The sequence below is a fragment of the Camarhynchus parvulus genome, chromosome 6 (assembly GCF_901933205.1).
Source record: "Camarhynchus parvulus chromosome 6, STF_HiC, whole genome shotgun sequence".
In the NCBI taxonomy this organism is placed as follows: Eukaryota; Metazoa; Chordata; class Aves; order Passeriformes; family Thraupidae; genus Camarhynchus; species Camarhynchus parvulus.
The window spans coordinates 9,092,718-9,115,443 of record NC_044576.1 but is presented as its reverse complement, the minus strand read 5'-3'; the positions used below and the strand labels follow the sequence as shown (position 1 = coordinate 9,115,443).

General features: G+C 39.3%; 2 protein-coding genes across 9 annotated transcripts in view; one reads left to right on the top strand and one right to left on the bottom strand.

The window, feature by feature from the left end:
- Window positions 1–21,636, bottom strand: part of SHLD2 (shieldin complex subunit 2) — a 29,169-nt gene extending 7,533 nt beyond the window's left edge. For 4 of the 8 annotated variants that reach the window (XR_004060838.1, XM_030951107.1, XM_030951112.1 and 1 more), the window contains exons 1-3: window positions 21,379–21,636; window positions 3,510–3,666; window positions 12–2,468 (exon numbers count right to left, since the gene is read on the bottom strand). Coding sequence is in view for 7 of the 8 variants with exons in the window: in XM_030951107.1 (XP_030806967.1) it covers window positions 12–1,515 (1,504 nt within the window). In the remaining variant the exon portion in view is untranslated. Of the gene's footprint in view, window positions 1–11; window positions 4,199–5,114; window positions 6,813–21,330 lie in introns of those variants that run through there. The other 4 variants (XM_030951111.1, XM_030951109.1, XM_030951108.1 and 1 more) reach the window with 4 other exon arrangements.
- Window positions 21,637–21,791: 155 nt separating this feature from the next.
- Window positions 21,792–22,726, top strand: part of GLUD1 (glutamate dehydrogenase 1) — a 28,935-nt gene continuing 28,000 nt past the window's right edge. The window contains exon 1 of the mRNA XM_030951024.1: window positions 21,792–22,346. Within this exon, the coding sequence (XP_030806884.1) occupies window positions 22,106–22,346 (241 nt within the window). The 5' untranslated portion in view covers window positions 21,792–22,105. The remainder of the gene's footprint in view (window positions 22,347–22,726) is intronic.

Sequence of the window (22,726 nt, the reverse complement as noted above, 5' to 3'; positions counted from 1 at the left end):
AGAACTCTCACCTGTAAGCAGTACAATATCCCCTGGAAACACAGTGAGGGACCAAAATGCAGCACCACACCACAGGACCACCTTTCTCTCAATTTCTGACTGGTCAGTAACAACAATTGTTGCCACAGCAACTTTACATGAAGATTTTGGTTTAGTCTTCTTCTGTATTTCTTTGATATGACAAGGATGTACAACTGCAACCAAAATATTGTACTTTTGATTTTTGCTGCAGCAATTCTTAAGTAGTGATAGTTTCTTTTGGAGTTTCTTGAACTCTGCCATCCTGTCTGGATCCACTCTCACCCCAGAAGCAGGTGGAGAAGAATTCAGTTTAGCTCTCTTGGATTTCAGCTGTCTTCTAAATGCTGAGTGAGAAAGATGAAGGGAAACTTCATGCTTGCGGGGCCTTTTAGAAAAGTTCTTGTGAGAACAGTTCCCTTGAGAGCACAGTATCCCAGAGCTCAATGGCTCAATATGGATTTCATTTACAAGTTGCTCAGCAGGAACATTAACTTCTTGAAGCTTTTCTGCATTTTCCTGAGCATTCTCTTCCTGTTTTGTAGCTTTAATCGAAACATTTTCCCCATCATCGTCAGAACTGAAAAGTTCAAGAGAACTTGCATCCTCTTCCTCATATTCATTTTCAGTCACAGCAGTAGTACACGTTCCAACACCAGAGTCACATTGCAAGTGATCATACTGTCCTGTTTCAGCTCTTTTGCCTGCTTCTATTTCTGATAGTTTTAGAATACTTTGCTGCATCTCATTCTGTGCAAAAACAGCCACCCGACTCGAAGTCACTACACTACGAAACTCAGTGTCCGCTGACACTGCAAAGTTTGCACAGTCATTTGGTTCTTTTGCTTTGGACTCCTGACCTTTTTGGAAAAGCACATCCATACATTGACTCAGATGTTCATGATGCTCACTTCTGTGAGCTGCCTGAAGTCCCACAGACTGTAGATGGATGCTGACCTGCTCAGTGCTGGCAACCAAAGCAGAAATGTCAGTGCTGTTAACTTCTGAAGGACACGCTTTTCTCTCAGGGAGCTCTGGGCAGCAGGCACCTGATGCTTTCTCTTGTCCAGCTGATTCTGCACAGCCCTGGGGCAGGTGCTGACCTGCAGCCTGATTGACATCTGCACGTGTAAATCCATCTTTGGGTTCTTGACAATCAGAGCAAGTTAAACCTGGGCTCTTTTTAGGCGTGCAGGTACAAGTTCGTCCCACAGGGGCAGGAGATGGCAAATCTTTTCCTTCTTTTGCCATGAACCTGCCCTGCTGACCTCTGTCCCCACTGGTGGGGACACCTGTGGGTGCGGAGCTTTCTGCCTGGGGCACCGAGGGGGCAGCAGCAGCCCGGAGCCTCGCAGGAACACAGCCAGGGCTGTCACACAAACAGCGCAGCTCCCTCCATCGCTCACCAGCAGGGGCTGAGCTCTGCTCGAACCCCTCCCGCGGCCTCGGGATACTGGGTGCTCCCACAAAAATATGAATCTGAGGTCTTTTTGACATTTTTGACTGCTGTGTAAGTTTGACTTTAAATAACAGGGTTCATGCAATAAGCACAATAATAAATATCAGCAGATGCAAAAAAAAAAGAGGATTTTACTTTTTCTTTGCAATTTTAAAAACACCTACAATTCATGGGAGTATTTCATAGTTTAACTGGTAAAAACACTACTTAACTACTTCAAGCCTATAAAAATAGATGTACAAAATCTAAAAAAGGGAATTTACTTTAGAAATATTCAGCATTTATTTCTGTCAAATTTGCACAGAAAAATAAATTTATAGCAACACCTAGTTTCTGATTCTGATACACAGAAACACATTATAGGGAAGTTAAAATTAAGTTTAATTATTGACCTATTTGTCTTCATTTACTATTGCTAATCAAACAGTCAAATGTGACTTCACTATTCAGTACTTGATTTTTACTCATCTGAAATAAAGGTAAGAAATCTTCGCAGCACAGTTAGGAGATCATTTAATCTCCCAGAAAATTAGTTTCAACTAAATGATTAAAACACTAGAGATATTTAAAATTAAAGTTTGCTAGGAATGCAATATTTTACATGCTGTTTTGGCATGAAACTACTGTTTCAGGCTATATACTGATAAATAATAATTATTTAATAACCACTAAGAGGTCAGTACAGCTTGAGCAGGTAATTTAGGATTTGCTTTAATTCATTTATGTAGTATCAAACTACTCAAGAAATTACTAACTTTTCTAGCTAATTAAAAATAAGCCCACTTACACAGCACACAAAAAGAAGACCTTTTCTTTTTTTAAATTTCTGCTGTATAATTATAATTTTATATATGCAGAAACAGCTATGACTGTTCCTTAAAATGCTGATTACAGCTACTTGTTTTGGGAGGGCTACTGCTAACACAAGTTGCTTCAATAGGCAATTCTGCAGGTGTAGAGAACACCAGAAAAAATTCAAGAGCTAATCCAGCTGTAAATAGAAGGAAAAGACTGTTGAAAGAAATGCAGCATTGAAAAATAGGCAAATTTTTCATTTAGCACTAATTAAATTACCAACCATTTTCCTAACAACCCCACTAGGGGTCAATAAATCTGCACATTCACAAGGCTCATTTTAACACAAAAAAACCATAAACACTCCAAAATAGTGATCTCTGGTACATGATTGCTGTCACTGAAAAGCAATATACATCACTAAAATTAGGGCAAAATACAGAGAAGCTACAAAACCCAGTGACTAGTATTGGCCACTTTTATGCTCATAACCAAATAAATACCACTTAAAACATTGGAGTGTTCAAACCTCTGCAATTGTACATTTAAATTTAGTCCCAGAAAATGGTAACTTTTAAAAGTCAATACCCAAAGCTGTGAAAGCTTTGAGTTATATAAAGAATGGTAATATACAAATAACCAGAAGAACAGAATTTACAGTCAACACTAAAGTAGTGGATCAGGTAAGAGAAAGACTAAGCAAAGTGATAGCAATGTTGAATCCCTAAAGAAATGATGTTAGTAAGTTTTGCAGATAAAAGGCTACCAATACATAATGCAAAAAGCTCAGTAACCGGTCTGTGACAAACAGAAAATGTTACTTTCAGTTCAAATGAACTTAGTAAATGTCCAGTTATATAGTAATTTATCAGCCCCTCATTTTAAGTATCATTTTTATTTTGCTTGTTGACATGTTTAAAGGTTTATAAGTTACACAAAAATTCAAAAAGTTTTCCTTAACTTTCCAGTTCTGTAACTTCTCTAAACTTAGGATTTGCTTTGCTGATTCACATTTTGCAGTACCAGTACATTAAGGCCAGGTTGGATGGGGCCCTGAGCAACTTGGTCTAGTGAAACATGCCCATGGCACAGGGTTTGGAACTTGATGATTTTTAAGAGCCTTTCCAACCTGAGCTGTTCTATGATTCTATGATCACACCAAAGGAATTGAATCTTGATGTTGTTTAATCAATGTTTGCAATTAAAATACAGCTTATATTTTCAAAACATAAATTACCTTAGGAATGGTAAATGACCTCTGCTAACTTTCTGATTCGTGTAATAGGTCCGCTTACTAAATGATCTGTTTGGCAATTTCCAAGTGACTTTTTGAGTCAAAGATGTCAAACTCCTTCCTGTACCAGCAATCATCAGTACCTAAAATCATTTTGAGTCTGTAAATCAGAAAGAAAAAAAAATAAAGTTTAGGTAAATTCCCTGTAGGCAAAAGTGTTTAAAGAACTGGTGCTTTGCTGCTTCAGAACAGAACTATTACCCACTTAATGAGTTTTGTTAGTAAAGTTCTACACCTTGTTATAAATAAAAGTCTGAAAGAACAAAAGGTGAGCAAAAAACCTATTAATTATTTTAGTAAAATTCTACTGCCATAAAAAAAAATCCATTTTATACTGTAGTTAAATTATCAGTGGGCAGACAGTGGCTTAACTAACTACACAAAAGATAACAAGAGCTAAAACTCAGGAAGATACAACTGAAACCTGAATGCACATATCCATTATACCTGTTAATTATTACACCGTTTCCTAATTTGTGGAAAGGTGCTCTATTCCTAGCAGCCAATGAAAGCCAAGCTTTTTATCTCTGAAATGGTCAGAGTCTGATTGACGGGTCAATGATCTATTAAAAAACAGTAACTACCATCAGCAAGTTTTACATTTGCAAGGCACTGCAACTGAGGTTTAATATGCAGAAATATATTATGCTACATAGTGTATTTCCTCCAATCTAAACAGTAGGACAGGAATTCTAAATGTAAAGGTTTTTTAAACAAACTGTCATTAACAGATTGTTTATCTCTAGTGATCTGCTGCACATAGAATAAAATTAAAAATAGCTTTAAAAATCCTCTTCCCTCTAGAAATGTTCTGATGCCACATACACAACCTTAAAGTACCCCAAAAATACCCTAAAAATACTCATCAATTTTATTCCATATTTTTCTACTCATTAATAGTATTCAGTCACCATGATAATCATTAAGCATTATGTCAAGGTAATTTAAAAGGGTGACACAGCTTCAGCTTCCTATAATTCCCGAATATTCACAGTAGCCACATGCCTAATCTCTGTTCTGAGAAGTTACATCCAAATAGCCTCATCAAGTCTTTACTCAAGCCCTGTACCCTAAAAGTAAACCACACTAATTCAACCTCCAGTTAAGAGTTTCTTTATGTCTGTTACACACTACAAAGTTTCAAACTACAAATAAAATTACAGAAATAAAAGACAGTAATGCATGAGAAAACAAAGAACTATACCAATATAAGGCAAAAGTGCACTTTCCCCTCTAGGAACACTAAAGTTTTAGGAGACAAATAGTGTATTCTTTTACTCCCTGCTTTGATTTGCTGCAGCTAAATGATGAACATCCTAAATGATAAGTGGTTAATGACTTGACCCCTAAAATTTGCAAGAAAACATCATATTGTCCTTTACCGGCTGAAAAGCTGGTAATAAAGTAAGTAATAAATAAGTAAAGTAGGATATTTCTTAAATTCTAGATTTTCATTTCTATTGTGGACTTTACCCTCCCTTATTCACGTATTTCCCTTTACACTCCTCCTACATGTAGTATAAAAAATTAAAGGATTGATTCATCTACCTTCCAACAGAGGAAACTGAATTATTCATAGCCATCTTCAGAGTATTCCATTTCAGTTCAATTCAAGCTGTAGGGCTGTTTTTTCAACAACTTAATCCATGTGATTGTGGAGTAGAAAAGCTACTAAGACAGTTACCAACCAAAAGGAAACCAGAAAAACTTCTGGATGCAGAATTCTGTTTACATCACAGGAAACTCTCCTGGCACTTTGACCATGCTGCTCAAATCTCCCTCCAAAATTCAATATGATCTTTTTAAAAAGCCAGGTAGTGCAGCTGTACAGCAACTTTGAAAGAAGAAACAACAAGCAGGGTAGTAACATACATACACTTAGAACTAGTAACATTTCATATATTTAGAAACTGAAACAACTCTGGAATAGTGAGGAATGTATTACACGTTTGCTTGCAACTTGAGCAAGAAAAAAGAAGGGAGATCTTTCTGCCAACAACTCCTGCTGGCACTGCAAGTGAATCAATATACCAGCAACAGCACCTATCTGCTAAATCAATAATCTTGGTCCAAATAAATACATAATGAGAGGAACACAATGGCAAATAAAAACTGACAGGAGAACTTAAGCTAAGCACCTTGTAGCTGAAGCAAACTCACTCTGCATAAGAGCAAGGGATGTATCATGTGGGTTCCAAAGAAGATGCTCTGTGTAAGTGAATAGCAGCTCAAGGAGATTTATTTACGTGGGCTGCAGTAGCCCAGGCTGGTGGCACCTAACAAGAACTCAAGGGAACACAGATGTGGCAGAACACACACATACACATGCTCAACTGGGGAAATAAACAGAATAGGTCTTATTTCTGTCATCCATTGTTTGGTGATTGTTACAAGCACCAAATACCTTTTGTCTGAATTTCCGTACCAGATTTCAGGCAAAGACTGTAGTCCTGTCCATAACTGACCTGCCTAACCAATGCAATTTTATACCTGGGTGATCATTTGGCTCACACAGTAACACTGTGCTAGCACATGGAATACTGTGCACAGAGGCTGCTTCAACCAGACCTGGTAGTATGGCAAGAACCCTGCTAGCTGATATCAAAATTGATGAAAATCACAAACCTTCATTTGCATACAGCAGTATCTGTAATTAGTATAAAGTTACTTCTAAATGAGGTACTTAGGTTATTATTGACCATAAAATAATTTCTATTAGTACTTACTGTTGAAATCAAATAGCAGCACTCAGTATTTAGTTCTTCTCACTGGCTATTACCAGAGGACCACAATACCATTTGGACTCAAGATAGGTACAGCTGGTTTACAAGTACATAAAACCTGTATTCAGCAATACCTAGCCATAAAACACCAGGTATCCTTTTTTTTTCCTTATTTGGAGCACTTTAAGTAACAAGATGATTTTTAGAATAGAGAACATTTATGGTATAGGTAACACAATAGAAACCTTCCTAAATACTCCTGCAGCAGCAGGGAAATCATTTAAACCAGAAATCAGTGTTCCAAGCAGTTCCATAGCCTGACACTGCAAAAAATGTTAAATCAAAATACTGAAGAAGAGGCGAGTTGTTATTCATAATTATTACTGAACTATTATTATACAAAAAGAAGTCAAGCAATCAAATGGCATTGCTATTGCTAATATTTAATGTGTACCTACTTGCCAGCAGGATCAGGGCCTGTGGTTTCTAAAGTTGTGCTCTAGAGGAAAATATTGCCCTGGATCTGAAACGAAGATATTTCTTCTGTAAATACAATCTTGGATCATATAAAAAAGGCATCTTCTGAGCAGTTGCATCAGCCATTTTATTTTACCATTATTATTTTTTGGGACCAAATGATGCAAAAATCTGAACACTAATTATACACTTCCAATTCAGCCACTGAGATAGTCTTCATTGTGTTTGAAAACTGGAGTAAAGGTGGTAGGCTTTTGTGATTAACTTGATAATTCCTGCTTCACAGCCTTGGTGCCTTTCGAGACGGCCCCTTAAGTAAATTCTATTTATTGATTTTTGTTTAGCAATACACAAAAATATATAATTAAGGAGATATGAGCATCCAGTGGCTGCTACAAACAAAAGAAGTCAAAGGTTCTAGAGAACACTGACCTTTTGAGTAGAAAAGAAAGATAAAGGTAAAAGGTCAAAGATACACAAACATGCCATGCACGTTTAGTTGAAGAACACTCATCCCCCAAACCCTTATTTCTGAGACCTCTTTAAACAACTAACTGCTATACCTGCTGTCAAGAAAGATACTGTTCCGTGTATTTCAGCATATTAAAATACCTCTCAATATTAGAATGGCATCATTGTGGCTTTTTTAGAAAAACTATTTAGCTTGCAGAAAATTTTCCACAGGTATCATTACCAATGAAAATCTATGTTGGGACTGAAACCTGACAAACAGAGGTGGATAAAGCAATACAGGACCTAAGATGAAAGCAAGGTAACTGGTCAAAGAAACATCATAACAGCCTGATCTCCATCAGATTAACTGCTGGTAGATTTCACTTATTAGGATCAGAAGATAAATATATACATAAGAAATATTTAAAATACAAAGCCACCAATATTATTTTCCCATCTCTACAAAAGCCTTATTCAAAAAAGCATGAAGTTTATAATGAAGACCTGGATGCTGACTGCACATTCATAGTAAAAATGGGATACTGTCACTGTTTTGGGCAACAGCCATAGGTAAGACCGTCCTTTTGCTTTTGAACTGTGGGAGAAAAGGTGTAATTCTTAAATTTACCATGTAAAATAATCTATTTTATTTCCATGTAAGTAATCTACTAGTGCCAGGAAAATGTCTTCCACTCCCCACCACAAGTGGTTAAGTTAGCAATAGACCTGAACAGAAGCTGCACTTCCTCTTGCCTTTAAGACAAGTGGGATACTTCTCATTTGTCAGCATCACAAAACAATTCAAGTTCACTGTCTGTCAACTGAAAAAATCACTCACTCCAAGAAGTCACATCAGAGCACACAAGACATCACTACATGAAGTCATTTTCCAGGGCTGTTCAAAACTACAGGTGCCACACGAGCCCAGAAGACACCCTTACACCAACAGCTCAATCATGACTTCATTTATTCATCACCGTCTAGAGAGGATCCCTCCAGAAGAGCAAACATTTAACCTTACTGCAAACATAAATGGCAGCAAGTACTTTTTGTCAGGACTGAACCTATGGCACCAGAGCTATCCAATTCCCTCCCCATGCCAAGCCACACTGTGCATATTCTATCTGTGCCTCTAGTGTGCAGCTACATCCTCTATGTGGCATCATTAGTGTAATTCTGTGAGGTTCAAAGGAGCTGGCAATCCAGTCCAATCAACAGCTGATCTCCTCATTACTTCCATATCTCAGGAAGATGAAAGCTGGCTTTACACATTTCTACAGATCCAGTGTCTCAACAGAAAAGGTCAAATGCATGTTTTTGATGTGAGCATTGTAATTTAAACAAAACTCTTGAGAGATGTTAACTACATGGTAGCATAACAGCAATGACTTTTATATCCAAATCTAGAATTTCAGTTCTTGTAAAGGCAAAAGATTATGTTAATATTTGCCTTTTGCACACACCCCAAGAACACACTTCAGCTGTAAGTAAAAAGGATTTGATCTTCTATCTATAAGTCAAGAGGTTTAAGATTTTTTAAGAGATAAAGCTCCCTTAAGGAAACATAACCTTCAGACTTGGGCCAAACTGTCTCTGTACACTGGTGAAGAGCATTACAAAGATCACTGATGGTTCACTGCCCACACTTGCTCTTTGTTGTGGCCACAGAAGGAACACACCTACCAACTTCTTTGCAGAACTGCATGAAAGTCAAACACACTTTCATGGCTATTCCAGTAAGTGTAAAGTTTTTAATTTACTAGGGCACTGCAGGAAAACAAGACAAAAAATTCATATTATTTCAAGTGAGTGAGAACTACAGTGAATCATCTGGAAACATAAACAAAGTTTTCAAGTCTTCTGGCATTTATTTAGGAAAAAAATGAAGATATGATAAAGAAAATTAGCATTAGCTTTTTAATATATAAGCCTTTACATTTCAATGGTTTAGATGGATGTTAGTTTAGCAAACTGGTTAAGCTTTAACAGGGAACAGGTGACACTGAGTAACTATCAACATAGCTGACTGAGCCAAAGGTGCCTTTTAGATGCAAATTTCCTTATTTCAAGAGGTAGCTTTTCTCTCAGACTTTAGGACAGCAATGTGCTTTGACTATTTATGAAAAGTAATTTGACTTTTGATTATACTTCAAAAAATTGTAGATCACAATTTCTATCCTACTGTGCTCCAAAAACTTAAAGGAAATCATCACAATTCAACAAAATGTGAATGAAGTGCACTAATTAAATGCCAGAAACACTGATGTGGCCTGTACCCTTTTCCATGGTAATTCAGTTGTCTGAAAACACCTCAAGAAAAATCAAAAAACTTGAGGTATGATGTAACAGATCATCCTGGGTCTCCCTCTACCGTTCCAAGTTACAGTGTGTAGCAGCAGGGCACAGCTGCGTAACCACTGGTAAAAACCTTCTTGTACCTTTGCTCTCAGTCAAAGCACATAATTTTCTTCACTGTTATTGTTTGAGGCAATACTTCAATTATTATCTGTACTGTGCTACTATTGCTGTGTACCTTCACTCAGCTGCCTTTGATTCAGTAACTTTTATAAATGTTTTTATTACTTGCAGTACTACATAGCTGTGCTCCTGAAGTATGAAGAGCTAAGGATGGAAACTAAAGAGATTTATCTATTTATTAATTTGTCTTCATGCAGAAGCTGCTCCAATCTGAAGCAAAAGTATAAATTGCTTCTTTCTGCAATATAATGCAAAGAGAGTAGAGATTATAAAGAAATGGTCACCTCATAGTTTAACACCTTCTGTATTGGAACTGCAATCCTGTTGGCAAATGCAATTCTTTTTCTGTCTGCCAGGTGTTGCAAGTTCTATACTTGATTTTCACTAGAATAGAAACAATAGGACCGATGTACACAAGGCCAACATTAGCTACTAGTATATTAGCATATTCTTTATCCAGAAAACCAGGTTAGCTGCTATACAAAGCTAAAATCAAAATAGTCTTCAAAACATTTTTTGTGAAACACTCGCAGGAAGTTTTCACACAGAACAGAAGCGACAGTGCCAATGTTAGAAATCTATCTTTTTAACAGGAGCTCTATTTAATGCCCCAACACACAAATGAGTTTGGTACTAAGGTGGCTCTGAAGAATGTTTAGTAACCCACCCTTACTCCATATCAAGTGACATCATCTACAGAAAGACAGCTACTGCTCTGTGTGACTCATGGTGGTTTAGTGCCACACACATGCACCTGAATTGTACATTCTGTAAAAACATGAAAGAGGAAAATTAGAGGTGAAGAAACACAAGGAATTTGAAATCGATTCCATATCAAAGTACTCTTTGTATCCAGCTAATAATATGAGTAACTCCAGGTTTAACTTGCTTGTGTTAGGAAGCACACGGAATATAAATGAACAGCTTTGGTAGAATTGAGCATATGACAGGAAATCAGTAAATACATACTGGTTTCCCTTCCAATAAATTTCACATTAAAATCTGTTTATGTGAGCTTACTTTAAAAGACTTTAAAATTAGCAGTTAAAGCAGAAAACCCAAAAAGCTATTACACTAAACATGTGATCCATTATCTTTCTCTAGAGATTAGTAATCTTTACAACAGACCAGAGATACAGGAATTCAGAAAGCAGTACAGTTTGTTCTAACTTGGCTAATGCTCTGAATTACCTGACATTGCATTCCAAGAACTACAACTATGTTAACATTACATTTTATACTAAAACTATCTCTCAGGTCAAACTAACATATCATCTAAATGAGTGCCAGTTTAGGAGCCACGTGCTTATAAAAAACATTAAATGAGGTATGGTAACAGTTCATGCAAGCCATTATGAAAGACTGGAGCAGAAGAAAAATTTGAGAAAAATAAAAGACATAAAACAAAACCACTAAGACATCGTATTTGTCAGCACAAATCTAAAAAGCAGCAAATGGAGATTTAGTTTATATGATGGAAACCAGATTAAAAAATAATTGAAGGCATCTTTTGAAAAATAAAGATAGCATTCATTCAGTATATACAAGGTATTCAGACAAGTGAGAATCAAAATATTAACATACTTCTCTCAACAGGAACTTTATGACATTACAATGTATAAACAATATATTATGAACTTCAGCTGCCAACAGAAAAACCATGCACAAAACAGTCTGATCACAGTGAGAAAAAAATTAGTAAGTGATGGGTATGGATGGAAGGTTTCACAAAATGGGCAAGTGCAACAACTTGATTTGATGAAGCTGAAAAGAAAAACATCCAAAACAATGTCCACTTCAATTGCATTCCTCATTAAAAAAGGCAAATATAGAAGAGGGAAGAGGTAACATAATAAGAATTAAGAACTGTGCAATGATAGTGTGTAGTTTGTAATTCCTTCATACATTATGATGTTACTTGTCACTTCTTCCTCTGTATGACAAACAAGTAAGTTTTACTTTACCAGCTCTGAAGGAAGTAAAGATTCCAATCCCAAATGGGAAGCAGCTCTCAAGTCCCTTTACCTGTGCTTATCCCTTTAACTGGGGAAACACAGTGTTTAAAAAACAAGCACTCACATTTTCTATCCAGGGAAGTTTAAAGGATAAAGTTCTGATCCTGGAAGCTATTCTGTGCAGTTCCCTTCTCCAGGCAGCTCTGAAGTGACAAACTGTTTAATGGGCATCTCAGCTTTCCTTGGAGCATGCAAACATGGAGAAGGAAGCTGTCCATCAGCAGCATTATCCACTGCTTAGCATTGCAAAGCCACTGACATTGTACTGCTGGATAGAACAGTGGTGTCATGCAAAGCTTTTCCTCTCCAAACAGAGCCCAGCTTCTTAAGACTCTAAATATAGAAAAAATGAAAGCCCCTTAAAGTCTTGACTCACATTCACCTTTCAGGAATGAAAATTTCACTCATGCAGCCAACATCAGTATTTTAGAAAGATGTGGGGAAACTTTACCCTAATAGGTCAAACTTTACTCTCTCAAATTCTCAATAGCTCATCTTCTATAAATCAAAAGACACTTTAGCAGGGACTGAAGCTGTTCCAATGTAGAAGTTATCTAGGCTTTTCCACATTACATTGGCTTTCCAGCTCCATGACAGAAATTGGCCACCACACTTCACATTAATAAGAGTACTCATGATACTTCAAGAGTAGTTCTAGTCCATTATTTTAAAAATTAAGTAATGACTTCTCAGCTCAGGAACTAGATGTCAAGAGCAGAGCTACTGGCAGAAAGCTTGGCACTGCTCTTTGGGATTAGTACTGCTTTCCAAGCATTGATGCAATGAAGGGTTTGAGCTTATTGTAAGAATGAAAGTCTCACACCTGAGAAATCAGAGCTCTGCCTCCTGGGGCTCCTCTACTGGACATAGGAAGGCCAGGGACAGCCAACTGCAAAGTCTGTATTCCCCAGAGGTCCTTCAGAATTAGCAATCCATGCAGTTACAGAGCTAATAAAGTCACCTTCCTCCATCTTATCTCAATTTTATGCTCTTTTACAATCTAGGGTGGGAAAACAGAAAACAAAAACAAGTCTAAGTTCAAGAAACTACACTGCTTTAAACAAGCTGATCTGACATTCTCAGCAAAAACAGCACAATCATATCTATGCTGGCATATTCCCAAAGAACTCACACCAATCCCAGTATTTATCTTCTTTGCTTGTTGAGTAATTCCACCTCACTTAGCATTTCAGAAATTCTTCTAAGCAAATATAACCACAGGTCAAATTATATCACCTCCTCTTCACCTGCCATCATGCAATTTGCTGGATGAAGATTTGCTGAAAGACTGACTTCTTTTCTGACATATTAAGCATACAGTATGAAAACAATTGATATTGTCTGCTGGCAAAACATAATATAATGTATTTGACAACCATTCCTTTTCTCCAAATTGACCTATTCAAGTAGCTTATGGTTGAAGCCATGGATAGTACTTGTTATTCCAACAGAACTCCTGCTCATTCGTCTATTACTAATTTCTCTGGATTCTCTTCATTCAACAGAACCTGCAAAAGCTTACATAATTTCTATTTTTCATCATCTTTAACATAAAATTAATGAACTGCAGTTCCATCAGACCTCACTATTTCTGTTCCTAGGAACGAGTAAATTGAATATGCTCTAAAAATGATAAATATTCAAGACAAGAAGTATTTTAACTGATCACTTTGGAAAATAATCAAAGACTTTCCTATATTTCTCAAAGAAAATCAAGTCTGATAGGACAGAAACTGTATGAGTTTATTAGAAAAGCAAATTCCAGGAGTTTCTCCTTAAGAACACATTCTGCCCATACTCCTTAACTTCTGGTCTATAGCAATTCAGATATGAGGACCTTACAAGTTTGTACAACCAGCTCAGTTCCAAGCAACACTTAAGGTTAATATGTCCTCCCCATATTTTTAAGGCAATGGCAATAGATTATCATCTGGGTTTTTTTAATGGGAACTGAGGCAATGAAAGGTTTTAGTAACTTTTGCTTGCACAGTACATGGAACCACATGTAGAACTCAGTGAGTGAATCTTACATACTCATACCTTAAACATTGCATTGCCATTCCCCAGTGCATAATCCTTCATCTTTTTGGTAAGATACAAAAGTACCCTTTTCACCTCAGTTTTTCACCCTACCTCTTGAGACTTTAAAAGCCATCATCCCTGGTTATATGATTTCTATATCTGCAATTTTCTCTTCCTGCAATATGAGATTTATTGTCCTCCTCTGCTTTTATTCCTTACTTGAGATCTCAGGTGCTGGTTTACAGGCACAAAATAATCAAATGATTCAAAGTCAGGATAAACACAGGGCATCTAACTATTTTTTTGTTTAGTTCCTTAAGCTCATACACTATTTGAAGGAAGTTCTCTCTTACCTTATATTGTTCAGAACTGACCCACACAATCACACCTTAGCTTTCAAAATGTTAAGAATTACTTTAAGTCCTGAGGCAGTGCCCTATATTCTATATTCTAGTGTGACTTTAGGACTCACTCTGGGAGAAAAAAGATGAGTGTTTTGCCACATAACAGACTTTTTTTTCTTATAGTTAACAGGCCCATTAACTTTTTAAACTTACATAACCTTCACTGAATTAGCCATCTAATAAATAAGAATAAATTGCACCGAAAACTGAGTAACATTAATGGACTTGCACTACGAGCATGAGTTCAGCGTGGGTGAGGGGTAAAGTATTTAGGGAGAAGAGAACAGTAAAGGAGAGTGGCTTCTAACTCCATCCTTCAACTACTCATCTATTACTTTGAGGTTTTTGGTCACATATGGAAGAAGCTCAATTTCTGCTTAGGCAGCCCAATGTTACATTGATGTAAATGCCACAATGATAATGCAGCCTTAAAACCTGAGGTGAACATCTTAGCACCCTCTGTTCAAGAAAGCTGACCTCTAATGATAGCTGAACAATCTAAAAGCATACGCTATTTAGATTGCCATTCAGTGTTCCTTCACTAAAGAAAAACAGCAGGCTTACGTGAAAACTGATGAGACAAAAGAAACCAGGATAAGCTTTTATGACTTCCAGGGTGATTTTAACTCATTTAGTCAGAAGACCACAATATTGCAGTCCTTCTGAAACCAGAAAATCTCTTACTAATGATATGCAGGGACCCTTCCTTTCCAGTACTTCAAAATAAGCTTAATTTCAACCTACTGGCTTTCAAAGGAAAAAACCAGAAGAGATGAAGTAGAACAGGTAAGTTAGACATTATCTTGCCAACACTGACAAGATTAGACAATAAATAATAATCACAAAAAACTCCATACAGTGTTTTCAAAAATTTTCAAGTGTGCTCAAGGAGGGACAATTTAATTAAAACAGAAATATTTCCTTTTCTGACCTATCTTCTCATTCTGAAATTCCTCTGGGATGAGCTATCCAATAGTGATTTTGTGCTGGATCTCTACATGCAGTGGGCACCACGAAGAATCCTGAGGTCTGTGAAAGATGAGCAAAAGCTATCACATGTACACTTTTACATCTAGCATAACCAGCTATTTTTTTCCCCTCAAGAAATCCATGATGTGTTGAACAATACCAGCCAATGTACTCCTGGAGTTTGCTGATAACACCAATTTCCATTATACCAACAAACTTGAATGGTAATTCTTAATGCTTTGTATCTGGCTTCACTCACCAACATATTTCACAGAAGATTTAAGCCTTCAAACATATTTTAACAATCTTGATTTCCATACCCACTCTTCCAAAGTCAAAGAGGCTAAAGCTGATTTTGCTAATAGAATTGCAAACAAAAGCACTACAGGAGACTAGCATTCTCTAGTTCATAAGAGCTTTAATGTTTGTTATTTAAACAATACACATTACGTTTATGTCAACAACTTCTGACTATCAATTGAGTATTAAACCAAGAAAAAACTGGTTTGCAGCCTCTGATGCTTTGATTCCAGGCTGGAAAGATTTTGGGTATAATTTTCAGCCAGACAGCCAAGGACACGGAGAGTTGCAAAAAAGATCCATTTCAATTGTAAATGTTGCTTTCAAACAATTCTTATTTCACTCCTGGCAAACCACTTTCTACTGATATTTGCTATGTTAACTGAAGTAGACAGGAATTTTCTAAAAAACACAATTTCCAGGAAATAAACTGACTAAAGTACTTTATTTTCCCCCTAACCTTATTTAAGAGAACAAAGCTGGCATGCTCACAATGCATCTGTGGAAGATTGATGCCTGTATATCTACCAGCTTTCCCATTACTAGCTTTTTCATCAGCTAATTTCAAATACACTTAACAGCGAGATGAGAATCACAAATATTTCAGCAGAAATATTAACTCTACCATGCCCTCTTCTGTCTTTTAAACTAGAAATGAGGGAATAGCAACCAAAAGCTACAGATTATGCCACAATGACACAAACCAGCTGCTTACACAGATTCTCACTGATACAGGAATCAAGAAAGGAGAAGCCTTCACACTGACCCACAAAAGCCTCTATGATGAATGTCCATGTTGATGGGAAGGTCAATGAAATCAGATTAATTTGTTACTGACTTCAGCAAGCTTTGGGTCAGACCTGCTGCCTCCAGAGAGAGTTACTTTTTGTCCTACTCATCTGAAAACAAGAAGTGGTGTTACAGGGATAAGAGTCACTACAAAGCATATTTAATGTTTATCAGTTAAATTATCTGGCAACACTCATTATCAATATATTGACAGTAACAGTGCCAAAACATGGCACTGACAATTTCTCTGTATCTACAGACTGCCTAACCAAGAGATGAGGACATCAGCTCCTGTATACATGAAGAGCTTTTTATATCTGCCCAGTCACAGAGCTGAAGCAACCAGTTGGCAACATCAGTCATCCTGCACAGCAACTATATAAACAGATGGAGACAGAAAGCCTTTAAAGCTAACAAACATAAGCACTACCACTTTTTGTGGCAATTAAAAATATTTACTCATGAAGTACTTATCATAATTTATTCAATATTTTGATTTCTGCAGCAGAATTATTAAGAAGTTAGAAGCTCAGAAAACTGCTCTGTACCACTTACTGAGGATTTTCCCAAGTACATTTTACTTACAAGTTAGGAAACCATGTCAAACTCACACCCTAAATAATGGGCTAATAGATCTATTACCAGAACTTCTGGAAATGTAAAGAAAAACAAAATCTTATGTTTGGTTAAATAATAAATTTAAATATTATTTTGCTCAGGTACAGATTGTTTTTGTAGCAATGCCTCAAGTAAAAAAACAAGAATTAGTCTAGCCGAGTCCCTACTAGGCTAAACCTAGAACTTCCTAATTTACTTGCACAATTTTGAGTTTCACTGCCTACTTTAACAGTGCTATAGACATGCAAAAAACATTACTATTTACAGGTTAAGAAAATGACAGCAGCTTATTACTTTAACTTAGCAGTCAGGAAAAACTTCAACTGAATGCAAAGTAATACATAAAATTATTAAATAATCAGACCACAGTACCTAAGCATCTCATTAATAAGACAAAGCATTGAAAGATTTAAAGCCCTTATCTCAAATGGAAATAATCTAAATACCTCTTTCCAATTTTGCAACATTGCAGAAAGCACATTTCAAATTTGCAACATGTGCAAATTCACTTCTGCATCCTGCCTGGAAAACCACCAAATTCAGGCTCTTTTTTCTCAAGGCAAAAGGAGTAAATGAAGAAAACCTACAAGTCTGCTCACCAGATCTGCTATGGCTCAACACAGCTGAAGCTATTTATAGAGGAAAGGCTCTAAACCAATAAATCTCAGGACGGGTACCTTATGCTATCAGTAAAAAGGCTTTTAATAAGCTTTGGGCTCTGATTGGTTGTAAACAGATGACTGAAATGAAGATTTCTAGTCAAGTGTTCATTTGGTAAAAGTGCTCATATAGACAGTCCCAAATTAATGGAATCTTCTGGGATTCACCTAATTCATGTGCTGCCTGTGGCAGCATCTTACAGGGACAGCCCTCCAGCAACAGTGAAGCCAGAAAACTGCTCCACACATCTCAGTTCATTCCTGTCACATCCCACACTGGCTAGGCATAAAAAGGGAAGAATAGAATCAAGAAATATGGCACTTAGAGTACAACAATTAATTCACAAATTTGGAATTAAAATTAAGATCAGATTACATTAACTATTCCTTCGACCCTTTAATCTGTAGTATATTTGTTTCATTTAAAAATACATCTTTGAAAGCACAAATGCTGTACCAGCATTACCTCCCATTACTCTGAAGACTGAATGCTGGTACATTCTCCTGCAGATAAAGAAATTGCCATCTCTATTTTCACAGCCTATGCCAAAACCAGTTAGACATGAAGTTTTTACTTTAAAGCATCGTGAAGGTGGAAAATAAAACCCATGAACTTGAGAACATCTCAAGTTAAAGATCTGGAAAATAATTTGATTTCTATTTGGTACTATTTTAGTACATTTTCCCACAATATGCAGGCAGGTCCCATGCAGAAAGATTTCTGTGAAGTCCTACACATTTGCTGTTCATCTTCATTGTCTCCATTTAACACAAACACACAGGATTTTAGCCAAGAGGTGTGTGAACAGTACCACACGTACCATTCCTGTCAGATTCATATCCTCCCATTCACCCAGCAACTATTATGCAACCGTCCAGAGACCTGTTGACTCTGCAGAGGCTGAACAGTTTCTGCAGCAGTCTGGGGTAAGAAAATAACCCCAGCTCTCACCTATTTATTTACACTACCAAGGTCTACATAAAGCAGCACAGCATAACATATAAGCCCAAGAAAAAAAAGAAAAATGGGCTTTTATTTTTGCAGTTTCTGGTGCAATGAGGAAGGGAAACATAAATGCTCATATAGGCAATTCAAAGACAAGCAACTTGCTTCAATTTTTACTTGGAATTTATCTCAATCAATTATTTAAGCAAAGGGACTTTGCTTACACTGTCAAGTGCAATAATGTGGTATGGCTCACAACTTAAAATGAAATTTTCTGAAACAACTGTAATTCCATCTGCAGTTTATTTCAAAAGCAATTTGTCTTCCCAGAAGACAGTTTACCTCAGAAAGGAATCGGTCCTCTGTACAGATCAACTCTCCTCCTGAGTGTGCTGGCTAACAGAGGCTCAAACTCTGCACTGGAGGCAACTCCTGGGTTACCCTGGATGTGAAGGGCTCAGGCAGACAAGGGCAGAGTTATCCAGAGCCCTGGGAGGATCCCTGATTTGCAGTTTCTCCGCTCCTTCTCATCTGCTCTGCTCAGCTGGCAAGAAGACTGGGATGTCAGCTGGGAATAGCTATTCCAGTTTCTGAGGGAATTCAACACCAGTACACCCTGGCAATGTTTTAGCCCAAATAGCTAAATAGTACTTCAAAAAATAAATTCATTAAAGCAGGAAGTATTTGATTCTTGTCTTAGATCCCTTTTCTCAATAAAATTTTAAAATCTGACACAGAAAATTACTCCACCTGCTATGAAATTGCTAATACACGCCTTAAAACAGTAGATTGCTTTAGGAAGCCACAACACAGTGTTCAGTATTGTTCTTATCTATAATGAAAATAATCTGTTAAAATTATATATAAGATATTTTAAAAACAGCTTATAAGAAATATAATCAAGTTGTTTGTCTCCCTGAGCTATACTTCACAGATTTTAAATAGAAACTGATACCTGTCATGTACACACAGTTGAAAATGACCTTGCTGCAAAGTCCATAAATAATACAGACAGTTCCTAACACACAGGTATTGAGTTTTCTCTACTTTCTCTCTCTCTTCAGATGTAGTCCTAAGACCAAAACTTCATATGAAATTAATGAAGTTAGAGAAAACTCCTGATTGTGAGGACAAAAATCTTTTACTCTTTATCTTTTCAAGTCCACCCCAGCGATTTTGTTTTTACTGAGGCTACTCAAATGTGAATCTTCTGATGGCACTCCACATGGTATATAAGAGTACAGAAGACACAGTTCCTCTTTTGTTATTGCAATTACCACTTTCCTGCCTGCTAGAACTCATTCTGAAGTGTGCCATTTTTCATTTCCTCTGGCAAATTGATTTGATTCAACCGCTCAGTGCCTCGCACACAAGAATTCTGGAATGGGGGACACAGACAGTGTTCTAGCTCCTGCCTCCAGAATGGACTTGAATCAAACAGAAATTTGGTATAGACCTGCTGAGTTTGGTAAACTGCCTGTAAACTGCACACATTACTTCAGTTAAAAAAAATGTGCCAAATAAAACTCCCCAGTTATCTTATCTCTTACAATGTTTAAAGACGAAGAAATTGAACATGCTGATTTAGTTATTCTCAGCATCCAACACACAGCTTGTTAAATATTTTGCTGAGTTCCAGTCTTGTTTAGAAAGGAGGGTAGGTATGGTACAGGCATTGCTTCAACTACAGCTGTGTGACTGAGCCTCTGGAGAGATCCACGTGGCTCCCACATCGTCATGTCCCGTGCTCAGCCTCAAATGCATCCACAAAGGTGTGCTGCAAACAGGCTGGTACTGCAAGCAGCTGATAGTTGAGTGAAGCAGAGAGAACACAGCTGAAAGCAGGACAGGAGCTAAGCATATTAACCTTAACATCTACTTCTACATGCTTGAGCAAACCGGCTAATCACATTCTCCATTTAACCTCTGTGTTCCTACAATGATATTCCAACCTACAGAATAAGGTGGAAATAATTACCTGATAAGGACTAATTGCCACAATACCTCCCATCACCTTCCTTCCTATGCATTTACAAAACTTAAGAACTTGCACAGAAATGAGCTCTAGCTAATGAGAACATGCAGATGACTGAAATCAAGTAGAAGCTCAAAGCTGATACAACCACTGAGAACACTGCAGTTCTGTGAACTAAAAATTACCACCAAAATAGAAGTTTTCCATAAGCCACCTATACTATGGACAGAAAACCAAATCAGTAAGCTTGTTTCTGAAGCCCTATGTGAACATCCAAAGAACAAACCGGCCAAAGAATCAGCTCCTTTGTTGATTTTTTCCCCACATCACTATCAAGGATCTTTGTTCTCTAGACTACAATTATAAACCATCTTCATTACAGATAAAAACCAGCCTTATTAGTGGTCCTTAACAGAACTTCTTCAGATTCTCAGAACAGAGAGCAACATTAAATCAAGATAAAAATAGAGCACCAATTGCCTGAAGAATTTATGTGAGTTAAAGAATCTGTGACTAATCTCCCTGCTGACAAATACACACAAAAATTAAATTACTTTCCCACAAGCCTTGTAGCACAGCCCATAGTGGTTAGAGAGATTCCCACAATGATAAAGCAACTTCCTGGTTATTCCAGGCTTAGGGGCATTGGTCTCCCACAAGCCTAAAAGGAAAAAAATACCCACTGTATTTTCCAATTAGCAGCCCAAACCGACGGAAAATGAACAAGCCACTTAAGTCTTCTAAAACAAATTCAGTGCAATAGTACAGCATACTGCCTCGCATGCTCTGAGAGCAGACCTTACACAGTTTAAAGCAATATTCTTAAGAGATGCTGCCCGAGTTACATTTAAAAAATGGACTTGAATGGACCAAGAGCCAGCAAAACGAAAACCAGTCGAGCAGACAAAGTAGATAAATCTCAAGGTCTTTTCCAACCTCAGTGATCTAACGGTTCTGTGAAAGCAGCCATGTTAACACCCTTACTCGAAGCACCTGTCCCCTCACGGCAGGGCAGTCACTTAAACACCCGTGGAAAAGCGGGGTTCTCCCACAGGCGCCTTTCCCCGGGAGCGCTGAGCGCTGCGTATGAGCACGCCCTCACTCGCACTAAGAGAGGCCCCGTTTTTCACGCAGCTGAGGGCGGCACGTGAAGGCAGCCCGGCCCGGGCCCTCCGCAGCGCAGCCAGCCGGCGCAGGGCCCCGCTCCCGGCGGGTTGGGCGACGGGCCCGGCCTCACGGAAAAGGAACGGGAAGGGGCGGTGCGGCGGGCGCACACTGCGCAGGCGCGGCCCGGCCCCGCCCGCCGCGCCCCCTCCCCTCCGCGAATCCCGCCGGGGGCGCGCGGGGCGCAGGGCGCAGGCGTGCTCGGAAGGCGCGGAGAGCTCCCGCCCCCCGCACCCCGCGGGCGCGCCGCCCCCTGCAGCCCGCGTTTAAAGGCGGCGGCGGCGGCGCCCGGCCCCGGCCCCTCCTGTGACAGCGGCAGCCCCGCTCCGATCTCGCTTCTGGCGGCCGCCGCCATGTACCGCTACTTGGGGAGCTGCTGGCGTCCCGCCTGGCCGCCGGCTCGGTGCTGGCGGGCTCGGAGCCGGGCGGGCCGGCGGCGGCGGCGGCCGGAGGGGCAGTAGTGGCGGCGGCGTGGGGCGGCGGCCGGTGTCCGCGGCGGCACTACTGCGAGGCGGCGAAGAAAGAGGACGACCCCAACTTCTTCAAGATGGTGGAGGGGTTCTTCGATCGTGGTGCCAGCATCGTGGAGGACAAGCTGGTGGAGGGGCTGCGCACCCGCGAGGGCATGGAGGAGCGGCGCCACCGCGTCCGCGGCATCCTCCGCATCATCAAGCCCTGCAACCATGTGCTCAGCGTTTCCTTCCCCATCAAGCGCGACAATGGCGAGTGGGAGGTGATCGAGGGCTACCGGGCGCAGCACAGCCAGCACCGCACGCCCTGCAAGGGAGGTGAGAGCCGCCGCCTCGCCGGGCCCGCGGAGGGCCGGGCCGCCCCGCCCCGCCGTGCCCCCGACCAGCCCCCCCTGTCCCGCCGCGCCTGTGCCCGCCCGGCCAGCCAGGGCAGGCGGCTGCCTCGCTGTGCCACCCGTGGTATCCGATACCCGAGGAGGGGCAGGCGCAGGGCGGTTCCTCCGGCGCTCCGCTGTCCCGGCCCCGCGGGCGACCCCCAGGCCAGCCCCCGGGCCGGGTGTCACGGCCGCCGGTCGGGCCTTCGCCGCTCCCACCGCCGGTGTGGCCCTAGGCATGGCGAAGAGATCCCCGCCTGATTTTAACTCAGACCTCGATGGTGTTTGTAGGGAAAGCGGGGAGCTCCATGCTAGAAGTGCCTG